We start from the raw sequence: 27,246 nt of genomic DNA, 5'->3' as shown, positions 1-27,246 counted from the left end.
ACAAATTAAAAAATCCTGTGTTTGAAAAATCTTTGTAATATCTTTTACCTTTTTGTTTTAAATTGGAATTAAAAATTGTATTTTCCCAGAGTTTGAGGTAAAATCCCAAGAATTTCACCTCCTAGAAATTTAAAGTGCCAGGATGTTCGACAATATGTATCCAATTGATGCAGAATTGTCATAAACTATATTTGATTATTTGGTTATATTTTTGATTTGAATCATTTAGATTCTCATTTTTGTGATATATATAGCAGTTGCTATTATATTTTGTATGTATGAGCTTTTATTTTTGTAAATTACTCTGTTACAAAATTTATCTAACGCACCCCTCAAGAAAGAGCTGTCTGTACACTCCTTATTAGGATAAATACAAATGTAGATCATGACTGTCTTTCATGGATAATTCACATCAAACACTTACCAGGAAGGGAGTGTTAGGACCATGGGAGCTCAGAGGGAACATCAATCTCCTTCACAGGTAACAGATAAACCAGAAAAATATCTTTAGATTGATTTCAATGTCAATGATGGGAGTCACTTTGACCAATCGAGACCCCCCCCTTTTCCCCCTCAACATGCTCAACTGATCAAGAGAAGACAACAAATACCTGCCAACATAATTTTGATCAGGTAAAAGAACATCTTCAGACATTTCTGCTTCTATAAACCTCTGGTTTGTAATGAACCGACAATAAATACCTTCAAAAAATGTTTTGAAAATTTCTTATTTTAGAAATAAAAAATGTGCGTTACGAAAAATATGGAACATGCACTGTGTTTCAGTTTATATGGATAATTCTTTTACAAACGCATATGTTTATACTTTTCTGTGACATCTTTGTGTGAACCTCCGCCGTGCGATAATGTGGCTAACTGAGAAAGTTGTTGTCTAAAGGCCATTTTGACGCAATAATTATTCGAAACTAAAGTGGTTAGCACAATTTGCTGTTGTAGATTTAATAAAATTTTATCGGAAAAGACATGCTCTAAACCACGGAATTATTTTTGCGGCAAAGAAATATATATTTTCTTTTCTTATAAATGAATATTATATCGATCATAACTAAATAAAGATGCATGTAACAACAAGTCATAAGCCAATTCTATGTATAACAACGTTACCATTATTATAAACTTATCACCGTGACATCAGTATTATTCAAAATTTTCATAAATTACAACATCTTTAGAAGTAGTTTCTTCTATAACTGCATGAGCAATCTAACTCAGAGAATCTATAGAAAAACACGTTTTTAATTTTTCCATTATAAAAACTTCGTTTTGGTTTTAATGGTTCATACTGCAAATCTTGTAGAAGGCTGGACTAAGGACTTTTGAAAATAAGAAAAGGACGAAGTACATGCAATCTAACTTTCGTTCATCTTGAAATAGTATTAAAACGTTTGACTTTTCTACACTTTATACAAGTATTCCACATTCCAAACTAATAGACAATTTGAAAGAGTTGGTATTGCTTTGTTTCATTAAAAAAGAATGACCAACGAAGATACAAGTATCTTGTCTTGGGAAGGGATAAATCTTACTTTGTAAAGGATCACTCTGATTCAAACAAAAAAATCTCTGAAACTGACATTATCAAGATGCTTGATTTCTAAATTGACTACATATTTGTAACGGTCTGAGGACGTGTTTTTCAACAGACTATCGTCATTCCAATGGGAACGAAGTGTGCCCCTCTTCTTGCCGACTTGTTTCTTTATAATTGTGAGGCTGACTTCATACAGCAATTTCTTATGAAGAAAGATAAGAAGTTATTATGATTTTCTTGATAGAGAGTTGTTGCTCACAAGAAAGCTATTTTAATCAAGAGTTCGAATGGTGAAGTTGAAATCATCCGTCTTCGTAAATTTTACGGACGCCATTACAAGTTGGTTGACCATTATGGAATAACCGTTTCACTAATGATATCGGATATGTTCCTTACGTCGTAACTACAATCCCCTTCCCTTTCATTAATGTGACCTATCGAATTAGACTATTTACCGGATTTTATATCTCATCAGCAACACGACGGGTGCCACATGCGGAGCAAGATCTGCTTACCCTCACTGAGCACCTGAGATCACCCCTAGTTTTTGGTGGGGGTCGTGTTGTTTATTCTTTAGTTTTCTATGTTGTGTCATGTGTACTATTGTTTGTCTGTTTGGTTTGGTTTTTTTCATTTTTCTTGGGAAGATATCCAACCTTGTAAACGATCTGATTCTGACTCTGATTCAAACAAAAAATTCTCTGAAACTGACATTATCAAGATGCTTGATTTCTTAATTGCAAACATATTTGTTATGTTCGATGGACGTATTTTTCAACAGACTATCGGCATTCCAATGGGAACGAATTGTACCCCTCTTCTTGCCGACTTGTTTCTTTATTATTATGAGGCTTGAGGCTGACTTCATACAGTAACTTCTTATAAAGAAAGACAAGAAGGTATCATGATTTTCTTGATAGAGGGTTGTTGCTCACAAGGAAGCTATTAAATCCAAAGTTCCAAATGATGAAGTTAAATCATCTCATCGTAAATTTTACGGACGCCATCACGATTTGGTTGACCGCTATGTAATAACCGTTTAACTAATGATATCGGATATGTTCCTTACGTCGTACCTACAATCCCCTTTCCTTTCATTAATTTGACCTACCGAATTGCCACGGGTGCCACATGTGGAGCAGGATCTGGTTACCCTTCCGGAGCACCGGAGATCATCCCTAGTTTTTGGCCGGGTTCGTGTTGTTTATTCTTTAGTTTTCTATGTTGTGTCATGTTTACTATTGTTTGTCTGGTTTTTTTAAATTTTTAGCCATGGCGTTGTCAGTTTATTTTCAATATATATGAGTTTGACTGTCCCTCTGGTATCTTTCGTCCCTCCTTTCTACAAGATTTGCAGTATGAAACATTAAAACCAAAACGAAGTTTTCATCATGGGAAGATTAAAGACTGTGTTCTTCACTCACTGTATGGTTGCATTTTGCTAACTACATGTACCTTGACGTTGTAAAGCTCACAGCTGTTACCATAATGCCCAAGCATTGTTATTATAAATTGGCAGATTCAGATTCGATTTTATTTTTACATCTCCAAACAATATAAGTAGGCGGATTTAAACCTGTAAAAATGTAATTTTATTATTTGATAATGTCCAGTCAAATTTAAACATAATGTATACTTTTTATATTGTTATCAGATTTCAATCTAAATTACAACGATTAAGCAAACATTAATACAATCAAGGCAAGCAAGCTAGCAAGCAAACCTCAGTTAACTTGCTAGCATAAGTAACAACTGTAAAATTAGATCTTAACTAATTTCTGACATGTATCAAACAACTGCAGCTAGGTCTTTTGTTCGTTCGACAGAGAAAAAACAAGAGCGAACATGCAATATTTGACAAAGGGTGTGTTACCGCTCAGAAATTGGAAGCTGTTAATTAATTTAAAAGTTGAAATTATCACTTTAATATTCATAGATTCTAGTTTGAGGAAGTTTTTCTGGGTCGATATCGAGGAACTTATCAAGAAATGAATCAGACCTTCTTCTTAGTTCTTCTTAAGGTAGTATCCTTAATCTAAAGTTATGGGAAATCTGAGATGTAAGCACTCATTTAAATGCTGTTTTTAAGGGGTGACAAAACAACATAAATATACATTGTAGTTTTTCGATATTCATTTTCTTTTTCTGTTTTAAAAAGTTCTGTATGAATTCCGTTTGAAGATATATTCAAGAAATACACATACAAGTCCCAATTGACACTGCATAGTCACGTTGTCTGATTCAGTCTACTGCTTAAGGATATCAATCAGATGCAAGAAATGAGTTTCATACCGCAAATTATTTGATTAAATGTATATAACCAGTTTCACTGTGCTTAAACGGCACGGCCGTGGGTAACTTAAGTTACCCACAGCCCAAGATGGAGCCGCCTGGCTTCGGTTAGGAAATACCATGAATACAAAAGAAATGATCGGTAATTAAAAAGTTAAATAAACCTTTTAGGGAAACTCTGCAATGTAAAACGTGGCTTGCTACTTCAAAATAAACGATTACAGCACGATTTGCCAAATCACTGATGATGTCCGTAACTTCAAAACAACTTGTCCGTAATTTTTTTCCTTATACCAATAAGGATGCCCGTAACTTCAGCATGATGTCAGTAACTTTCAAAAAATCTTTATTCATGGATGTAATTATTTAAAAAAAGAAATGATAAATAACAAAAATACCGAACTCCTAGGAATATTCAAACTGGAAGTTCTTTATCATGTTTATGGAATGGCAAAGCCAAAGGTTCAATTTAACACTCCAAATGAATGGAAAACAACGGTCATATTCCTGCCTTGGTACAGTAAAAAGTAAAATTACAAAAATACTGAACTCTGAAGAAAATTCAAAAAGGAAAGTCCCTTATCAAATGGAAAAATCCAATGCTCAACCAAATGGATAACAACTGCGATTTTCATGATGGTACAGGTATTTTCTTATGTAGAAAATTGTACGGCAAAATTAATGTATCTTACATTCTACTGGCTTTATAAATAGATTGTTAACTGCTTAAGTTTTTAGATGATAAATCATGACATGCAGGTTATAAAAGAGGGACGAAAGATACCAAAGGGACAGTCAAACTCATAAATCTAAAACAAACTGACAACGCCATGGCTAAAAATGAAAAAGACAAACAGAAAAACAATAGTACACATGACACAACATAGAAAACTAAAGAATAAACAACACGAACCCCACCAAAAACTAGGGGTGATCTCAGGTGCTCCGGAAGGGTAAGTTATAAATCTCACCATTTCCATCTGTAGAAATTACATTAATAGTGAACATATGAAAATCACCTTAAGAGAACAAGTTCGGAGGTCAATCCTTAGCAGAAATATATAGATGAATCAGCCCAAACCTCTAAAGAAGATATGTATGATTTGATACCCGATCTTATTGAATCCCTGAGGTCAATGAAACTTTTAGAATATTTTGCATCTACCGTTATTGCTATAATTAACTGACCCCTGATCAACAATATAGCCTTCCATCTTCTCCGTAAATATTGGCATTTTTTTCTCACAATCAACAACGTTATTTAAAGGAAAGGATATCAATTTTATTTCCGCGGCTACACAGGCCAAGGACTCATCAATGAACAATCTATTAAGCTAGAGGAATTTTAGATTAATTTCGCCGTACCGTCAGGTCCCGTTTTATCCCGGGAACAATTTTTAAAAATTTAACGGAAAATCCGTGACACTCTGGTTTGCTGTTTTCTCTTGTTCAGTTTGAAGCATATCGTTATTGTATAAATCTATGTAATAATTAAGGGGTTTGATAGTGTTTATTGTCCTTTAAGTGTTGAAATTGTTAATCTTACAATTTTGAAAAAAAAAGTTACCCACATCCGAAAATAAAGTTAGGGACACTCTGATAATTTTTGACTTATAAGTTACGGACATCTTATGCACTTTTTAAATATTCAATAATTGGCCTTGCGCTAAAGTGAAGTCAAAATTAAAAAAATTGTAGTGATGGTAAGTGATTTCTTTATTCAAAAATCCTATCAATATTTAAATAGATCATGAAAAACGCTGCCAAAAGTAGATTTCGTATCAACTATCATCTCAACAAATTTAGAGTCCGCCATAATATTGGGCTGTGGGTAACTTAAGTTACCCACGGCCGTTTAAGCACAGTGAGTTTATAGATACAGCAGTCAAATTGTGTATGTAAAATCTCAATAAGATAGACGAGAGATACCAAATGAATATTCAAACTCATGGTTAAACAGTGATGAAATTACCAAATACAAACATGAATAAAACAGTCAATGGTATATTAAATATATGGGCGGGAGTTGCTTTCGTGCCTTTCGTGAGGCTGAGATTTAAAAGAGGAGAAAATAATCATGATTGAACATTACATATTAGTGTATTCTTATATAGGTATGTGTGTCCATGTACAGACAAGTAACATATTAACCTATATTTAAACACAATTTTCTTTAAAAAAAAAAACTAAAAAAAACAATCATTACTATAGTTTGCATTGTACTTTCATAATGTCTAGCGAACTGCTGAATTGCTCCGGCAAGTAAGGAAATATGCCTTAGTTAAATGTCAATCAATACATTTCAACATGTGTTTTTTTTTAAATGCATATATCTTTCAAAAAAGTATTGCATTTACAGACGATGACAGATCGGAAAAACGATATCTGTCTCTCCGTGTTTATCCCGTCACAAAAGTGTTTTCTATCTGTTTACGCATTTTAAACGGGGTTTATCCGAACTTATTTTTTTTTATTAAATCTTCATTCAGATCAAAGGAAAAAATCGACTGTTTGATTTTGTAAATTATATCGTAAATTTACAGGAAATTATATTTTTTTCGAACACATTTAAAAATAAGTTCTTTTTAACAGATTTCCCGTCATTTCACTTATTCAAAACTAAATATCATCATAGCTTTACTTCAATCACCTTCGCGGAAATCAACACCGCAATGTATTATGGGATGGTAATGGTGGGCGCGTGATTTTGAACAAATACAGAATGCCTGCCCAGAGAACGGGTACGCTGCAAATAATCATAAGAACAAAAGAATAATAAGCGTGTTATCATGCAAAAACTGACTATTTATCTATCTCCTCATATATAGAACGCCTGCCAAAATGCAAAAATAAGAGAACAAGGCGATATTTTTTGTTCATACCCCTCTCAATAAGTTCGATTTTTCCACGTCTTCACGATCAAATACTTTCTGCAGCCTCCCAGATAAACAGCAATACATAAAAGTTATTAAAACAATCACCAATCCATGTGTTTTAACAAATTTGTCTACTGTTGCGGTTGTATTTGACGGAATTAGGAAGTTGGATTTAGTTTTGTCATTTTAAATTTCCCTGCATTCATGTCGGGCAAATGGCGGGTTATTTGACTTGTTCCTATGGAAAAAATTTCGTTTGACAGGAAAATAGTGCTTATTATAGTTTTCTTTAAAATAAAATTCTTCAAAAATGTGTGGGAGCAAAAAAATCTATGGCTGGACAGTAAACATGGTTTTATTTCATGGAATTAGTTTCTACTATTTTTTAAAATAACATTTATGTATATTAACTTATGCATCAGTCATGTCAGTGATATTTCACTAGCAATAAGAGATGTATGTATTTAGCCTGAAAAAGCCTGAATTAATTTCATGCAGTTGATGCTGTCCTCTCAATGCTGGGTATACACAGGACATTTTACATTGTTTTAGGTGGGTCTAAGCGTGACATGGGATTGTCGATTTTTTTGTAAGCGTGACAAGTGAAAGTCAAATTATTGTGTCAGGAAAACGAGAATTGAGGTCCAGTGGGAACTGTGAAATGACAAGAAAATAAGAATTGCTTATTGTACACAGTGTAAGCAGGATACGGGAATCTGACAAAACAGTAAGCGGGACCTGGGATCAGAAACCCCAATGATACCCCCATTTAGCACAGACATTATAACCCATTAGTGCATGACTTTTTTATAGCCAATTTTCACCAAAAAAGCCTTTTTGAATAGATCAAATAACTAATCGCCAGAAAAAAGAATTAAAATTGTTGTTTTCTCTGTATCAAAAGATATTCTAAACAGTCCAGTAAACCAGTCCATCTAGGCTGAGATTGTATGTATTTCTAATTTTATTGAAATTGCATCAAAAAAGGTATATACAATTTTGTTTCTGAATGACCTTTGATCTGCTGAGAATAACCTGACTGTGACATCAATTAAGTTATTAACAATCACTTTCTAATTGTGATGTCAAAGTTTACAGGAACCTGTATCATTTTACATTATGGCAGACAAATTTGTAAACAAGTGCATGTGTAAATATTATTTGTTCTTAATTGAAAACACAGCAGATAAATACCTACATGTTTATATTTTATGATTGCAGGCATTGGTGTAGTTAACATTCATGAAAATGATCCATCTGCTCAGTCAATAGAAATAAATTCCAACAGCTTTTCTGGAAATACTATTTCAGTTGATTATAATCAGTTAAAAGGCCATGTGTTAAATCCATTAGACAATCTGGAAGGTACACTTGGAAATTTAGAGACCACAGAATCCAACTTAGGAAATGTTGATCAGGTTCTAGTGGATTCATCTGATTCTAATAATCATACTCAAATTCAGATTGTCAACTCAACAGAGGATAGTGGACATTCAGAAGGAACGTTATTAAGGTTAAGTGATGGATCTGTTGTTAGAACATTGATAGACAATTCACAAATTTTAAGTGCTAGTAGTTTACCAACTACATCTTCTCAGGCTGTAAAAAGACAATTAAATGCTTCATCATCAAGTCCTATGGTAACTAAAGTTATAATTACAAAAAATCCCAACTCAAGTCAACCACAAGCTGTACCAATTCAACTAAATCCATCAACTTTGCAGTCTTTGCAACACGGACAGACATTAACGTTTAATCAATCAATGGCACCTGCTGTCAATGTGGTGCCGCAAAGTGCACAGACACCTACAAAGACTATTACAATTTCTCAGCAAGGAATTATGTCACCACAAAAACAATATTTTGCTTTACCTGTTAGCTCACCAAAGCCTGGGATAACAAAAATCCCTATTTCTCCAGCAAAGACTCCTACAAAAATAACAATGATACCAGTGACTGTTGGGAAATCTCCGCAGAGGATAGCGCCAGCTTCAGGTGTTTCTGTATTAAGTAAAAGTTTATCCGATAGTGCTACATATACAGCTGTTCCTGTGTCATCAGGACCTACAATGATTACATTATCACCTTCAAAAGTTTTTAAACAAGGCACAGTGGTACAAAATGTAAGTATTATCAAAGATAGACATTTAACAATATTTTTTTTTAAATGTTTAATGTAAAGGTTTAACATGTATGTATATATATATATGTCTGTCATGACATAATAAACATATAAATTTGCATACAAAAACACAGAAGTGATGGTAGTGAAAAAGAAAAACAATAATCAATTTGATAAAAGAATATTAGTTAATATGTTTTTATGTCAAATTTGAACCAGAACAATGATTGAATGTATTTGAAGACCTACATGAATTTTAATTTATTTGTGCTATTAAGGATTGTTGTAGTATTAATAGCCTAAATTAATTAAGATGACTAAACATGAACTTTTTAATCAGGTTCAGCAGAGACCAGGGCAGATACAATTCCAACCAAATCAGGCTATTACAATAAATAAACCTCAGACACAAGGTGGTGTTCGACAAGTTGCCATACCCTTATCTAGCATGCAGAATATTCAAGGCAGCAAAGTTCAATATGTTAGACTGGTAGCTCCATCACAGCAAGGCCAAATTGCAGGTATGTTGGGATAATTTCATTTTTGTTTAAGTTTTTATCTTTTGCTACATTTCTTGGTTTTCAATCCCAAATATAAGTTTGTCATTCAGTCAATATGAAAAACAATTGCAATTAGGACAATGAAGTCTCCTTGACCGTTACTTTGCTTTTCCTTAAACACTCTTGGGAATATACTGGTGTCCCGGGTTGATATGAGCTTTTGCACCCAAGATTGATATTGATTACATGATGTCATACAGGTTAAGGGTTTGATAAAGACTTTGGCACTGTGACTGTTATTGAAATCATCATGGTTTGCTGGTACTGTGTAATTGCAATTGACTGTTCTACGCATACAGTTTATTTGTACTTACTACCAAGCATATGGTGGCCTAGTGGTCTACTGTATCACTAGCCAGTCAACACTGAGAATGTGAGTTGAATCTGGTTGAATCCTGCACAGTGTACATGTAGGCCAGGGTTCTCACTAAGACAAGTCCATGAGTCCTGGACTCATCAAAATCTGTATGGACTCACCATTTTCAAAACAGAAAACAGATGCATCAAGATTGAAATATTTTGTATAAACTGAACACAGTTAAACACAAATATCAGCATTTTATAGCAATAGTTTAAAAGTGATCTGAATTTAATGTCATTTCATTGCTCTTTTAGGAAATGGAGACTAGAATATTACATTATAATGCAATAAAATATTTTCTTCTTTCTGTTGGACTTATCACGGCTAAAAATGACGAGTCCCTGGCCTCGCCTTCAAAAATCCTTAGCGAGAACCCTGTGTAACAGTAGGTGCACTCAATTCCAATCTTAATTGACTAGGATTGTCAGCTTCTCTTCCGAATATTGCTGGTTCACCCTGAGTACTTGGGCTTCCTCCACCAATAAAAACTAAAACCCATGCCAGTCCTCCACAAAATAGCACAATAGTGTTGACAGTTGCATTAATCACCAAACAATCAATCAATACTTACTAATAAAGCATTATAAACAAAAGGCCATCTTTTATCAAACCTTATCACAGATTTTATTTGGATGACTGATGGAAGTACATTCCAATATTAAATCCAGAAAAAAATGAATTGAATAATAATAATATGTGTTTAAAATATCGATTGAATTAAGATTTTTTTGTGATACATTGAAACCATGATTAATCTTTCTCTCATGTTCTATTGATTTGTTTTATTGTAGGTATTAAGACATCTTTGGCATCATTAGTCCAAGGTAAACAGATTTTTACAACAAGTGGTGGACATCCGTTGACCATACAACAAGCAGGAGGACAACAGATGAAGATTACGTTACCAGTTCAAAGTAACCATCCAGTAAGTGTTCTCACTTTTAACTCACCTGTGTCCGAACCATAAATATGTAAATAGCATTAATGTACAGTCATGACATTATTTCTGATAACAAAAAGGTTTTTGATTTTTGAAAATTGTGTAATTCATTCATATAAATTCCTTTTCAACTAAATTGTTATTTTTAAATGCTCAAAATGATATGATAAAAGGCCATTTATCGGTTTGGTGTTAACATGCATCTGAACATTATTTCGAACTATAAATTATATTTTTATGCCCCACCTATGATAGTAGAAGAGCATTATGTATTCCGGTATGTGCGTCTATTCGTTCGTCTGTACTGCTTCTAGGTAAAAGTTTTTGGTCAAGGTAGTTTCTGATGAAGTTGGAAGTCCAATCAACCTGAAAATTAGTACACATGTTCCCTATGATATGATCTTTCTAATTTAAATGTCTAATTAGATTTTTTTACCTCCACTGAACATAGAAAACGATACTGCATGTGGTGCATCCATTTACTATAGACAGATTCTTGTTAAATCTTTGCTTGGCATTGAATCTGTTTTCATGAGGGCAAAAATTGAGTGAAATATAGGATTTTTTCAATACAGTCATGTCTTTGGATTCATATAATGTATCAAGTTTTTGCCATAAATTTTTAATGATTTTGTTATCAGAAACCAATTTTCATGATTTTATGAGAGAAAAAATGATATTGTCTGATCAATGCTATAAACTTCCATCTTCGCTAGCCAAGGGTTACGATCCACTCCCGCTCTCTTCACCCTTGGCAGATTGAGCCAACATTTGTGATATCAATGTTGCGCCATCTATCGGAAGTTTAAAGTCACGCCCATTCCGAATAAATTATTCTTGACCAATGATAGCACTTGAACTCTTCAATTTGGAGATAAAAACACGGTAGCGTCTAGATTCTAACCACTTGGTAAAGCCGGAAAAGAAAATATATGTCAATATTCATGCATTTGTGCATGAAACATACACAGAAACTTTTATTAGTTGATTAAAAACATTCAAGTTGTCACTAAATATAGTCCTATGTTTAGTGATGTAAAGACTTGTTGCACAATAAACACGTGGCAATTGTTTACAAACACTTTCAACATTTACACGTGATCATGTTATAGGCGCTTTTTGATTGGATGCAGCGAGTATCTACTGCAACCAATAAAAATCCTTACCTTGTGTCTCCGAAATATTATCTCAATCCGCCAAGGGTGAAGAGAGCGGGAGTGGATCGTAACCCTTGGCTAGCGAAGATGATAAACTTCAGCAACAAATGCTGTATGAAAATTTTCCATAAGCCAGTATGCCACTTGAAAGTCAGTTGATAGGGCTTTTAAGATTAATTTTTCTTGATAACATGAACTTAACTATACTGACAAGTCTGTAATTTATTTTTTTTGTCATATTTTATTTATTTCTAGCGACCTGTTATAGCTCAAGGTAATACACAGACAGTACAAAGAATACTATTACCCGCTGGCCCTAATCAGATACAATTACGAGCAGTACCTAATACCTTAGGTCAGATACAAAGTAGTGGAGTGACATCGTTAAGTAATCTGAGTAATCTCCCTCCAGGAACAACTATTCTGTCCTCTGGTAATTCTGGTTCTGGACAAGGATTTGCCTTGGTACCTACACTTTTATCACAGGTATGTATGCATCAGGATTGTAGATCATTCTTTTTTATGTGCATCAAATTAGTAATCAAATGATTTACTGTAGTTTCACTTTCATTGTTGACATTCTTTTTCTTTAAATAACCAGTACACGTACAATGCATGTGTTGTCAATCTCTAACAAGGGGTTAAATTGAAGTTCACATGAATAAGGATTTAAAGAGGTGGACTCATTCACTTGCAAGTGAAAACTAATTATCAATGTTTCTTACCATAATTTGACAAAATTGAACCTTTTTGGCTGCAAAAGGCGAATTGTTATTTCACTTTTTCACTTTCATTTTTGATTGAACCAAAAAAAATCAAACTTTAGATTTTTTGTAAATCTCGTAGCTAGTGCCCCTTTAACCTCAAGAAACACCTCCACTAATATGACCATTGACTGAATCCCTTATCTCTTATTTGGACATGACCAAATCTAACTTTGCGGTGGCAACAAATAACAGACACAAGTAAACACTGAAAATATAACTACTAAAGCATTTTTTATTTGTATATCACATTACAAATCAGATACAACATTGAAGGTACAAATACACATGCCAAAAAAATAACAAATATGCTACAAAAAATATTTTCCTTGGAATTTAGCCCTGAAAAAAAGTATACAAAGAACAGTGTATGCATACATGATACACACACCCTTTTCAGAAACCTTTCCCATAGTAAAAATCTGTGTACTATATATACAAATGACAGTACACATAAAGAGAAAAGGATATATTTTTTGTTTTAATTTCCATTCCTCCAAGGTCAAAACTGAAATGTGATAAAAATGCTTTCTGGATGCTTAATGACGGGATTACACACATACTTTAATTATGATCACAAATGATAAAAGGAAAATCCTTAAAGGCTTTTAAGCACAAGGACTAACATTGTGTCTAAGTTCAAGGTAAAAAAAGTACTTAAATTAGAATTGTGTAACATAATATTACTGTCTGAACCTATAACTGAAAACATTTATTATAAACTTTGCCCCTTTACATTGGGGTATGTGAGCTGCTCACTAGAAGGTTCTTTAGTTGACACTGCTTACGATTATTGTAACTTAATTTTTGCTATCATATACATTTGACTTTTATCAGATGTCTCAGCAGCAACAACAGGCCACAGTACAAGTGAGACCAATGACTTCCCAGGCAACAGTAATATCACAACCACTACAGAACAGACAGGAGTTTATACCGATAGCCAGTAATAACCCAGTCCTTAGTGCTTCAGTGGCTAATTCAGCTAGAAATAACAATAGTACTGAAGGGTATGTTGATAATAATTATGTGCATCCTTTTCCAAGTTTCAATGAAATAAAAAGGTAAAGAATTTAAATGTGGCTGATGCTGCTTGGGTATATTTATATATAATATTTTAGGACTTAGCCTTTTCACTTACTTATTTCAGGATCTTCATTGTACATGTTTCTTTTGTTTTCATCATTTAAAGAAAAGATGAGTAAATCAAAATTCATCTGTTTTGAAACCACAATTAAATTTTAAAACATTATATCATTTGTACAATGACTTATTGAATTTGTCTCTTTATTAGGAAATATCAACTATATCTCTCTGAATATTATACCTCATGTGTGGCTTAATATGATTTTGAAAAGAGATTGGAGATTCATAATATATAATTGTATGAAGTGTAAGGTTATTTTTTGTATTACAGAGCAATTGAACCAACAGGTGCAAGACCTAGAAAACCATGTAACTGTACAAAGTCACAATGCTTAAAATTGTAAGTTTACATAAATTTCTTATAAAGGTAAAAAACAATAAATCATTTAATTCACATGTCAGTGGACCTACTCAGAGATGTACAATTATTAAATGCCAGTGTAAATGTGCATAGTGATTGGTATACAACTTGCAGTTTCTTAAAATGCCAATTTGAAACTTCATTTTAAATGAAACAGGACAATATAAAAATAATGTGAAATTGAATGTTCCCAATTGAGAACTTTTGAAGACCAAATGACAAAATGTTAACAATTACAGTTCTGTGTACTGCTTTTAACATTGGATAAAACATGTATGATACAGTAAACTTTAAAAGGCATGGGAAAAAATGTATAACAATTTAAAAAAAGAAACCAGGTGCCAGATTTATCTCAAAATCAATTATTGCTGACAACATCCAATAGAACCATTGGATAACAGGTTCCTGGCTTTGGTCAGACACATAAATGATGTTGTGGTGTTAAACATGGTAGTGAGCGCTCAATCTTTTCATTCACTTGGACAGTGGTGAAACAACACAATAGAAGAACATGTATGATTAAGAACTCACACCAATGTACTCCATAATTTACATTTTGTTTTTTACAGATATTGTGACTGTTTTGCTAATGGAGAATTTTGCAATAATTGTAACTGTAATAACTGTGCCAATAACCTTGTTCATGAAGAAGAACGGTCAAGAGCTATTAAGTCATGTCTGGATAGGAATCCTATGGCCTTTCATCCAAAAATAGGTGAGGGAATATTAGCTTCACAGTGAAATTATAGTTGTTCTTGTAGTAAAGGTATTATCTTTTGAATTATATTTTTTTAGCAAAATGAAATATATGAAGATTATTTGGCCCTACCCCATTAGTCAGTGTCTGTTGATTTTGAAAGATTTTCATAGTTAACATGTTTAATTGTTGTCTTATAAATTTTAATATTTGCAATATACTTTACAAATTATATACAGGCAAGTCAATTGTTTATTGTTTTTTATAGGTAAAGGACAGATAGGTAATGGAAACAGACGACATAATAAAGGATGTAATTGTAAACGGTCGGGTTGTCTGAAAAATTACTGTGAATGTTATGAGGTAAGAACTTGAAGCTTAGACCAAATGTCTGAAAAGTTGCTGTGCATGATATTTGATTTGTTATGTAGGCATAATTCAGTCAGGTTGTCTGTTAAAATGTTGTGAATTTTATACTGTCATTGTTCTCATACAATAAATATTATTTAGTTATGTGATGCCATGAATATTATAACTGGAATTATCACTTGTTACTAAAATGTTATTTTGTACTACTCTTGACGATCAATATGTATAAATGGGTATGTAAGTTAAACACCAATAAGACAGCAGTCCAACAACATATAAAAAAAAGACCACTGGATTCACACCTCAATCTTTTGACATTTTACAATGAGTAAAAATGTATTGATTTCATACTTTTCACTGTAAAAAATTTCAAGCACACTTGTTAAATTGTCAGTAGTTAAAAAGAAAACTCATTTAATCACAGACACAGAAAAGACAATTATTTAAAAAAAGACTATATTAAAACTATGTATTTAAAAATAAATGAGTTTTCTTTTTAACTACTGACAATTTAACAAGTGTGCTTGAGATTGTCAGTAGTTAAAAAGAAAACTCATTTAATCACAGACACAGAAAAGACAATTATTTAAAAAAAGACTATATTAAAACTATGTATTTAAAAATAGGAAATATTGTTCAATAAGTTTTATCTTTATCTCTTGTTAAAAAACATATTTTGATATTTTCTGTTACTAATATTTAGAAAACTTGATCATCATTTGAGTCCCTACAAAGTTTTTAACATATGTCTCATTTTCTTTTCAGGCGAAAATTATGTGTTCTAATGCTTGTAAATGTTTTGGTTGTAAAAACTTTGAGGAGAGTCCAGAACGGAGGACATTAATGCACTTAGCCGATGCTGCTGAAGTTAGGGTACAACAACAAACTGCAGCTAAAACTAAACTGGGTTCACAAATATCAGGAGTGCCATCCAAACCACCTACATCCACAGCGACAGGAGAAAGGTATAGAAAGGTTATTTCAAAGTGGGAAAGTTTAAATATGCATCTGTAAACTAGGAACTGACTTGAAATCTGGTTAAATGTTATAGAAACTTTTTGAATGTAAAACATTAACGAAAAGATGGTTTAACCACTCAATCGGTTTATCTGTAAAACTGATTAACAAAAGTTTTAAAAAAAAATGCAGTACTTCAGATCTTTTTTAACAAATTTTTTTCTTATCTTTTTTGCTAGTATATTTATTATACCTATATGAGTATGAATTTAAATAGGAATGTATAAAACTTTGCTTTATACAATAAGAATGAATTGATGTTTGGTTTGAATTTTATATTGAATTTGCACTGTGTTAGAAATTTGCAGATCTACAAGAGAGTCCCTTCCTGTTAGATGATACTTTAAATTTTTTATATACCCACTGAGTAGTCAATTTTTTACCAATGTCTAATAACAAGTGTCATATACTTAGTACGATTCTGCATTCAACTTTCTGTTTATAAACTATGATTTTACTTATTTTAGATTACCATACACCTTTATAACAAGTGAAGTGGCAGAAGCCACATGTGCCTGTTTGTTAGCCCAGGCTGAGGAGTCAGAACGAATGAAGATGCCACCTGTTGTACAGGAGCGTATGGTGATAGAGGAATTTGGACGATGTTTGTTACAGATTATAGAATCAGCTAATAAAACCAAAGGTATATCCTTATCCTAGAAAGTATAGAGATTATTCTATTTGTAAAGAGTTTCAAGTAATGATGAGTAAGGTATTGTATTAATTGTCTGATTTGTCTTTCTGTTCAACATTTATTGCTATATGACTTGATTTAATTCTATGGTCATTGATGGTTTAGCTTTTTTTAAGAGTAAAAAACTTTCACAAAACACAAACATTATCTCATTTCTTACATGCTGAACTTATTTTGTTAGTTCTGTTCATTACTATCATTCATTTTCCAGAACTCATCATATTTGCTGAGTAAAAAGGTGAGCTGTGGTTGTGTTGTCTGTATGCCATCCAGACAAACCTTTTAGTGTTGAAGATTTCATTTTGTAAAGATTTCTTGAATTTGTATATGCTACTATACTAACTGAATTGTTTCAATGAAATGTTAGACAGTTAGTGACTGAATCCTTTAATGTTGGCATGTTGATTTCCCCCTCTCTATTGTGGACTTTTAAAACTGCATGATGTTTTTAATAAAATCAGAATAGATTGATCATCATTCTGACATGTCACATGTGCTAATATGTCTTCTTGTCAGTCAGCTTCTTATCCAGTTGATATGTGCATTCAAGATAATGTCTAAACACAAAAAAAAGGAAATGATGATGGATTCTATATTTCACTTACTTTGATTAAACTTAAAATCAAATGGCGTACAAGGGCAGTAAGAAAGAAGAATATCAAAATTCAGATACTAAATGACCACCACCATATAACTTGTTGTGTAGGGATTTATTTTAAAACCACAGCAGATTTTTTATGTCAGTCACTCATAATTTAAATGATATATACAAAATTCATGTTTAATTGTGTATTTAGTTAGTTGTTCAACACAATTACTAAACAAATTGCATGATTTAGAATAGTTTGAATTTGAATGACTAATATATTAGAACAACTTGAATGTATGCAGTAAAAGGAATACTTTTAAGAAAACAAAGAAAATATCTTGGAAAGGAGGTCTTGTAAGGCTTTTTTTTATTTGCATATTTTAAAAGTACTTGTTAAACTCACCTGATTCAAAGTTTTAGGAAAATATCAAGGAATTTTCATATCTTATTAAACTTTATATTTGAGTACATTTTTGTCGAGCCTTCAGCTTTAGTTGAAAAAGCGAGACTAAGCGATCCTACATTCCGTCGTCGTCGGTGTCGACGGCGGCGTCAACAAATATTCACTCTGTGGTTAAAGTTTTTGAAATTTTGATAACTTTCTTAAACTATACTGGATTTCTACCATACTTGGACAGAAGCTTGTTTATGATCATAAGATAGTATCCAGAAGTAAATTTTGTAAGAATATAAATCCATTTTTTCAGTATTTTACTTTTAAATGGACTTTAGTTTTTCTGGGGTGAAACATTACATTCACTCTGTGGTTAAAGATTTTAAAATTTTAATAACTTTTTTAAACTATCCTGGGTTTTGCACCAAACTTGGACAGAAGCTTATTTATGATCATAAGATAGTATCCAGAAGTAAATTTTGTAAAAAAATAACTCCATTTTTTCTGTATTTTACTTTTAAATAGACTTATATTTTCTTTCAGTTAACATTATATACAATCTGCAGTTAACTTAAAGTTTTCAAAACATTTATTAGATTCATTAACTATCCTAGATTTTTACCAAACTTGGACAGAAGTATCAAGAGGAATATTTTTATTGATTTTTTTCCTCATTTTTGTTTAGCCTGCAATTTACAGCAAAAGTAGGCGAGACACTGGGTTCCGCGGAACCCTTACAAATTTTTTAGATTGTAAGATACTTACAACCATTTAATTTAGTGTAAGAATGTATCTAAGAGACTGTAAAAATCTGATACAAAATGAAGTCACAATGTCCATATCCGTCCCATGAAACTTTCGTCACATTTTTCTCAGGAACTACACATCCACCCTTTCTGTAATTTGGTATCAACATTTATATATGTCAGCCATACCGTGTGATGCGTTTTCAGATTCATCACTTGACAACTTCCTGTTTACCGAACACTTGTATGATTTTACACATGATGGCCAAGTTGAAAATTTTCGTCACATTTTTCTCAGAAACTACAATACAAGGATTTCTGAAATTTGGTTACAGGATTTATATAAGTCAGCTATACCGTGTGATGTTTTCAGATTCGTCAATCGACAACTTCCTGTTAACCAAAAACACTTGTATGATTTTACACATGATAGCCAAGTTGAAAATTTTCTTCACATTTTTCTCATCACTTGGCGTCCGTCGTCGTCGTCCGGCGTCCGGCGTTAACTTTTACAAAAATCTTCTCCTCTGAAACTACTGGGCCAAATTTAACCAAACTTGGCCACAATCATCATTGAGGTATCTAGTTTGAAAATTGTGTCCGGTGACCCTGCCAACCAACCAAGATGGCCGCCATGGCTAAAAATAGAACATAGGGGTAAAATGCAGTTTTTGGCTTATAACTCAAAAACCAAAGCATTTAGAGCAAATCTGACAATGGGTGAAATTGTTTATCAGGTTAAGATCTATCTGCTCTAAAATTTTCAGATGAATCTGACATTCCGTTGTTAGGTTGCTGCCCCTGAATTGGTAATTTTAAGGAAATTTTGCTGTTTTTGGTTATTATCTTGAATATTATTATAGATAGAGAAAAACTGTAAACAGCAATGATGTACAGTAAAGTAAGAACTAAAAATAAGTCAACATGACCAAAATAGATACCGTGTGATGCGTTTTCAGAATCATTACTCGACAACTTCCTGTTTACTGAACACTTGCATATTTTTATCCACTTGCGGCGGGGGTATCATCAGTGAGCAGTAGCTCGCAGTTTCACTTGTTAATGCTATATTATCTTTTTTTTGTAGGTGATGAAGAAGAAGAAAGATGATTTCGAGAGAGAATATCTGATTGGTTAATAAATCATGTGATAGAAAGAGTAAGGCAGAATGGAAGGAGGGATAAAAGAAGTCATTATATATATTTACTATGTAATTATATTAGACTGTTTAACCTGGCAGCAGTGTATCTATGCATGTTATCATGTCGTCCATCAATATCATACTTACACCAAAGTAACGCTTGAAAATAACCCCTACTGCTCACATTCAGAACGTCATTGTGTAGAATGTTAGTGTGTGAAGGCAAGAATGAAATACTAAATGCTGCATATCTCTTGCTGGTAATGTATTCAGAAAACCAAGCTAGTGGCTAAATGGAAACTAGCCTTAATACATGCCTACATTAGAGTCAGTGGAAATGTGTATTGTGTTTTGAATTGGATTGACTGAGCTATTGTGTAATTTCAATGAGAAATTGTTACTGGATAAATGTTGATAACTATTTTATGATATTGTACATTTTTTTTAAATTCACCAAATAATATTTGTTATTTCATTATAACTGTATAGAATAATTGTAAATAATGTACATAATTGTTAAGTACTAATATATAATTAAATTTTTATCATGTCTGGTTTGCTTCAAAAAGAATGGAAGAAACATAAAATGTGTGAGACATGTAAAAGTGTTTAATTCTTATTAACTACACAAACTTTACAAATCTGTCTTTTTCTTGTTTTATTGTGTGCTGGAATGATATAGGGCAATCAGATATTCAGAATGATGTAAATATAAAAAGAAGGAAGATGTGGTATGATTGCCAATGAGACAACTCTCCGCAAGAGACCAGATGACACTGAAAGTAACAGCTATATGTCACTGTATGACCTTCAGCAATGAGCAAAGCCCATATCACAAAGTTGGCTATAAAAGGCCCAAAATGATAAATGTTAAACAATTCAAACTAGAACACTAACAGCCTAATTTGTGAACAAAACAATGAAAAAAAAAAAATATTACACAGCCACTAACGAAGAAACCACTGAATAAAAGGCGCCTGACGTTGAACAGGCACATTTGTTATTAAAATATCAGATTTTGTTTCGATGATTTCAAATTTTGCTATTGCCAGTTAACAGTAAACAAATATTTTATATTATGAATTCATACAAATATCAACCAAAAATAAAAAACCTAGAAAAAAACCTATGGTCTAACAAAATAAACGTGATGAAAATTCTTCAGTATTCAAATAAACCTCACATTATTATTGACAATATTGATGTGTAAACTTATTTTTGTAAAAAAAATCTGAAAAATATATCTTGATAAGATAACTTTTATGACTGAGAATAGTAGAGAAGAATCATAAATATTTTTCATGCTCATCAATAATAAGTACCACACCATTGCACAATTTTTGGAAAAGCAGTTCAACTCATATTTAAAAAAAAAAAATTTAATATCAGTAACATTTTGTGAATAGATCTGAAGACATTGTACGAACCTTTTTATTCATCATTTACCTTTCAAATTGTTAATATATAACTTTAAGGATGTTTGATGTTCTAATTCATAATAACAAGCTTGTTAAAAGACTGTTTTAGATGGATAGCAAATATTTAATGGTCATCTTTTTCCCTTAAAATCTTGTAGAAAAAACAGGGATTTTATATTAAAGTTTTACTAAAATGACTCTGTAAACTATATGTAATAAATTGTTAAAAGAATAGAAGGGATTAGTGGGCAAAATTTGTAAAGGCCACATGGTTAAAACCAGAGGATTCTGAATAGCTAACAGAAAGTCCAAATCAAGATAAGCAAACATCCTCAAGTTCTATATTTTCAGTTATTCCTATCCCTATAATATCCAATTAAAATAAATGATATAATTTCATATCAGTAATGAAAAAAGTCATTTTCATTGTCATAATTGTAGTTTTTAATCAGAAACAAAATGCTTTAGTTTTATCCTTGAATATATAAGTTTTACTGCATTGAGTTTTAATCTTTAAATTAGGGATTTTGTTTTTCATGTATGATTTGTATGGTTTTCATTTTAATAAAACCGTAAAAAGAATTAATTATTTAGAAAATAAGTTCACAATTTTATGGTACTGAATTTCTCTCAAATCTATTTCAATCATGTTAAAAATCTTGCTCAGTTTAATAGGAATGATTTCATTTACATCATATTTTAAGTATCATCATTAATATATGTATTGTTTAATGTAGTATTGGTTCTCTTAGGCAGCTTTCTGATAATAGAAATAGTGGGATGTTTCTAAGGTGAATGAAATATTGATGTATCAGAAAAATGAAAATAAGTATCACATATATACACACATATTACATATAAAATTCATGTACCTATTATACACCTATTTTAAGTATTAGATACATGTATACATATATATTTATAATATTCAACCCATTTGACTTGAGGGCACTTGAGGAATTAAATGCATGGGGCATGGCAGGAACTTTTGGACCCCAACCACCCATAATTTAAAATTTTCTTTTTTTTTTTTTTATATATCTTACAAAAGTAAAATGCATTCAAATGACAACTTATTAATTTAAGAAATACACATTTGCCCACATATGTCAATTTTGAAACAACTCTTCTAAAGTATTTACTGTTGAAAGTTGATAATTATTGTCCATTCCTTTTTTGAATTTTAAAGAAATTCAGTGAAACAAGTTAATGAGTAAAAGTTCTTATAAAAGATTTTCAACTGATACTGTCAAAATGATAGTCCTAAACAGAATATTTGATTTAACAATTTGATAATGCCCCATGTGATGTTTATATCTCTATAGACCTTGAAATCAAAGGTCAAGGTAACAGAAATTTATAGACTGGAGTGAGGGCAAAAAAATTGGATTAGGTGATCTCTTTACAAGCATATGAAAGTGGTCTGTTATACATTTCGGAAAATCAGAAAGGCTATCATTTTATTTTGTAATTGAACCAATTTATTGATATGTTTTTTTTCAAGTTTATTCTCACGATTAATATTATTTTAAATGCTTATTGAAGTTTTCTCTTAAAAAAAATATGGTTACAGGGCTCACACCTCTTCAGAATCATCGGCAGGAGAGAAATTGATAGGGAAAAGTGGTGAGACTTAACTGCCTGTTGGCTCATGGTGCTATAATCTTTGATTCCTACAATGATTTATCTTGCCGTCACTACTCTTGTACAAAAAACACATCAACATTTATATGAAATGTTTTCCTTCCCTGTTGTGTGAACCATATTTTCTTTAAATAGGTCAGTGTGTACCGGGTAAAAACATTGTAACTATTTACCAGTTATGTCTTGACAGTGTCTAAATCTTTGATTTACTTCTCCCCTATGTGTAGAATCTTTCAATCAAATTTCTCTATTTTGTTGTACATATTGTAGACCCTATGTAGATATTGTTATCGTTGTTTGTACAGTTAATCATTGCTCACACTTCACCATGGGGTTGAATTCCCCAATATGTAGTTATTTCTTTCTGTTTTGCATGAATGTATTTTAGAATGGAATCTAGTGTGTTATTGAACATGTGATTTATCTTAACATTGCTTTAGTTGGTATGAGAGATGAATGAAATCATGGAAGAAAATTAACTTTTTTAGCTACCAGAATATATAAGATTTTTGTGCTGTAATGAAATGATGTACAAAAATAATGTATCAATTGAATAAGATAGCAATTATTCTTGCATAAATGCAGAACTTTTAGTTTTTAGTTACAATAAAACCATTCAGTGTATAAACAGAGATAACAAAGACTCTTTCAGATAATGTGTTATGAGTGTTTAAAGAGTATTGTTAAAACAAATGACACTTTCTTATTTCAAAATGTAAGTTTTCAAAAATATCTCCAATATTATAGTTTTTTTTCTAGTTTACTTTTTAATATGCATAATATTAAATACAAAGTGCACAGTTTTTAATACAACAAGCTCCATAGTGAAGCTTTATTAACCAGAGAATCTTTATTATGGTAGTTGAAGTGTGGTTTATGTGCAATATTATAACTGTTGAATGGTATTTCATTTCCTTGCAGCTTGTGTGAAGCAAACAATAAACAATCTCTATAATCTGGCATTTAACTTTTATTTTTGTCTAGATTTAATCAACCTTGCTGGATAATATCTATTCACTGAAAATCATCCAAAAATGTGTTCTTTTCATATATTAAGAAATTAGTAAGTCACTGTAGGACCCAAGTCAGGAAAAAAATCTTATTTTCAACAAATTTTAGAGTCGCCATAATGAGCTGATTGGCCATTATGACAAAAATGTGTCAGAAATCATACCTGATATTCTTCTTCAATCATAATAACCTTCTATCATTACCAAACTGAACAAAGAAATAACACGACCAGTGCCGTATACAGTTTAGAAAATGCTCACCATTCCTGAGCATACGATTACACTTCCGGTTTTAGTGGAATTCATTACGTTTCTTATTTATTATTTATAACTGTTGATGTAAATGTCCTTTGGTTTTGTGAGTCTTTGTTTACCCCTTGGATTTGATTGTTATTGTCTTTCATGTCAATTTGTTTGCCTCATCGCCTCTATGCACCACTTTGAGTAATAACCTCTTCTTGGCATATGTTGTGCCCATGCCATTTGATTTTATTCCTATTGTTATATCTGTCCTTGTTTAACTATGAACACTTATCTAAACCATGAAAAATGAGGTGAAAGTCAGATAATCCAGCCAAGAACACATTTTCAGCTTGCAATTGTTCCATACACTATATTATTTAAAACAAGAGTGCACACGCTGAAATGTCTCGCCTTCTTTACTAATCATTGATATTATGTTGATAGACCTAAATATAAAGCTTTATTACCGTACAACTGTCACATAAACTCAACATTAACCAAAGAAAACAAAATTTATCAATGAACCATGAAAATGAGGTCAAGGTCAGATGAACCATGCCAGGCAAACATGTACAGCTAACAATTACTCAATACAACAAATATAGTTGACTTATTGCTTATAAATAAAGAAAAACAGACCAAAACACAAACACTTAACACTTAGCAATGGACCTTGAAAATGAGGTCAAGGTCAAATAAAATCTGCATAACAGACATATAGATCATAAAATATTTCCATACACACCAAATATAGTAGACCTAATGCATAAAGTACTAGAAAAATAGACCAAAACTCAAAAACTTAACTTTGACCACTGAACCATGAAAATGAGGTCAAGGTCAAATGACACCTGTCAGCTAGACATGTACACCTTACAATCATTCTATACACCAAATATAGTAGACCAATTGCATATAGTATAAGAAAAACAGACCAAAACACAAAAACTTAACTATAACAACTGAACCATGAAAATGAGGTCAAGGTCAGATGACACGTGCCAGTTGAACATGTACACCTTACAGTCCTTCCATACACCGAATATCCTAGACCTACTGCTTATAGTATCTGAGATTTGGACTTGGGGTCTTGACCACCAAAACTTAACCTTGTTCACTGATCCATGAAATGAAGTCGAGGTCAAGTGAAAACTGTCTGACAGGCATGAGGACCTTGCAAGTTAAGCACATACCAAATATAGTTATCCAATTACTTATAATAAAAGAGAATTTAACATTACAAAAAATCTTAACTTTTTTTTCAAGTAGTCACTGAACCATGAAATGAGGTCAAGGACATTGGACATGTGATTGACGGAAAGTTCGTAACATGAGGCATCTATATACAAAGTATGAAGCATCCAGGTCTTCTACCTTCTAAAATATAAAGCTTTTAAGAAGTTAGCTAACGCCTCCGCTGCCGGATCACTATCCCTATGTTGAGCTTTCTGCAACAAAAGTTGCAGGCTCGACAAAAAAACAAGACTTAACCAGGAAAACCTAACAAGGAACTACATGTATACACCAAATACATCTGAGATATGCTTACAGTATCTGAGAAAACAGACCCATCAAATGCAAGGAATTGACCAATAAAACAATGAGAAAAAGGTCAAGGTTAGATGAACCTGTACACATTGCAGTCGTAACATATGCCAACTATAGTTAATTGCTTATAGTGTCCATTAGTTGTAACTGATTTCAATGGCAAACAAGAGTTGCACACCCTACAATTGATGAATTCAATAAATACAGTTTACCTATTGCATGTAGTATATTGAGAGAAAAACTTGCAACACAAAAACCTTAAATTGACCAATGATCAATAGAATGATCAATAGAGTTAAGATGAAACTTGTTAAATGGATATGTACAACTAACAATCACTCCATAAAAAAAATATAACTGTCCTATTGCCTATAGTATACAAGTTCATAGTTATCTCATTGGCAATCATACTGCATCTAATTTTGGTACGAAAAAGACCAAACCATTAAAACTCAATATTGACCAATGAACCATGAAAATGAGGTCAAGGTCAAATTAATTCTGCCAAACACATTTGTCATTTATGCATAAGATAATGCTGACTTAATTGCTCATAGCATCCAAGAAACAGACTTTATCAAGAACACTTTATATTGACTAAAGATCCATAAAAATTAGGCCACAGTCAGAGAAACCTTGCCAGACAGACATGTACACAATATAATCATTGCATACACCAACTATTGTTAACCTATTGATTAGTGTATTTGAAAAATTGACCAAAACACAAAACCTTTACATTGATCAATGAACAGTGAAAATGAGTTCAAAGTCCGATGAACCTGCCAGTCTGACATGTAGACCTTACAATCTTTCCAGACACCATATATATTTGACCTACTGCTTACAGTATATAAGAAAATGAACTTATCATGTGACGTTAGCCTTAATCACTGAACTCTGAAATGAGGTTGAGGTCCGGTGAAACCTCTTTGACGAACACTTAGATCTTGCAAGGAACCCATTTACCAAATGCATTGTATATCTATCCTATTACTCATAAGCAAGAATTTCCCATGACATAAAAAACCAAACTTTTTTTTTAAGTAGAAGCTGAATTATGAAAATGAAAAGGACAACAGACATGACAGATGGAAACTTGGTAACATAAGGCATCTTCATACAAGTTATAAAACCTCAATGTCTTCTACCCTCTGAAATATAAAGTGTAACATAAACAGTTTATGCAAAAGTTTCCTATGTCCGGCATAATGCTACCTTGGTCATAATAAAACATTAAAAATAAAAAAACACCGAATATTATTCATTGTTTTATTTTCTTTCTATAATCAACAGTTTTAATAGGAGTAAGTGTAAATGTGTAAAAAATAGTAACAACCATGACATAAAAACAATTACATGTAAACCACTAAGCCACAAAATAAAGAATGGTGAGTTTTTCTATATATAGGATACAAATTTGTTTTATCAGTTGTCAGTCGTGGTGGTTGATACATGTACTAGCAATATCTATCAGATATCTAGCTAATAATAATAAAAATATGACAATAAATGAAAGGTTACAATGCAATTTCCAAAAGGATTGATATTTCCAAGGGAAATAACTTTTGTAAAAATATTTCATTGGCACATATTTTTAAAATG

General features: G+C 32.0%; 2 protein-coding genes across 3 annotated transcripts in view; one reads left to right on the top strand and one right to left on the bottom strand.

Annotated features, from left to right (window-relative positions):
- The window catches only part of LOC134726515 (COP9 signalosome complex subunit 4-like), a 28,202-nt gene extending 25,213 nt beyond the window's left edge, over window positions 1–2,989 (bottom strand). Inside the window, exons 1-2 of the mRNA XM_063590921.1 lie at window positions 2,977–2,989; window positions 827–989 (exon numbers count right to left, since the gene is read on the bottom strand). Of these exons, the coding sequence (XP_063446991.1) occupies window positions 827–989; window positions 2,977–2,989 (176 nt within the window). The remainder of the gene's footprint in view (window positions 1–826; window positions 990–2,976) is intronic.
- A 3,466-nt stretch (window positions 2,990–6,455) lies between these two features.
- LOC134725294 (protein lin-54 homolog) lies at window positions 6,456–23,800 on the top strand. Of its 2 annotated transcripts, XM_063588994.1 has the most exons (13): window positions 6,456–6,585; window positions 7,942–8,843; window positions 9,183–9,363; window positions 10,555–10,688; window positions 12,116–12,346; window positions 13,462–13,634; window positions 14,042–14,110; window positions 14,701–14,846; window positions 15,097–15,191; window positions 15,963–16,162; window positions 16,682–16,857; window positions 17,120–17,146; window positions 19,725–23,800. In XM_063588994.1, the coding sequence occupies exons 1-12, from the start codon at window positions 6,567–6,569 to the stop codon at window positions 17,140–17,142; spliced, it is 2,349 nt and encodes a 782-aa protein (XP_063445064.1). In that variant the 5' UTR covers window positions 6,456–6,566; the 3' UTR covers window positions 17,143–17,146; window positions 19,725–23,800. The 2 variants fall into 2 exon arrangements, with proteins under 2 accessions (XP_063445064.1, XP_063445062.1); XM_063588992.1 differs by lacking the exon at window positions 17,120–17,146.
- Window positions 23,801–27,246: the final 3,446 nt, after the last annotated feature.

This window comes from Mytilus trossulus, chromosome 7 (genome assembly GCF_036588685.1).
Source record: "Mytilus trossulus isolate FHL-02 chromosome 7, PNRI_Mtr1.1.1.hap1, whole genome shotgun sequence".
Lineage (NCBI taxonomy): Eukaryota > Metazoa > Mollusca > Bivalvia > Mytilida > Mytilidae > Mytilus > Mytilus trossulus.
This window is presented reverse-complemented; position numbering and strand designations above follow the sequence as displayed.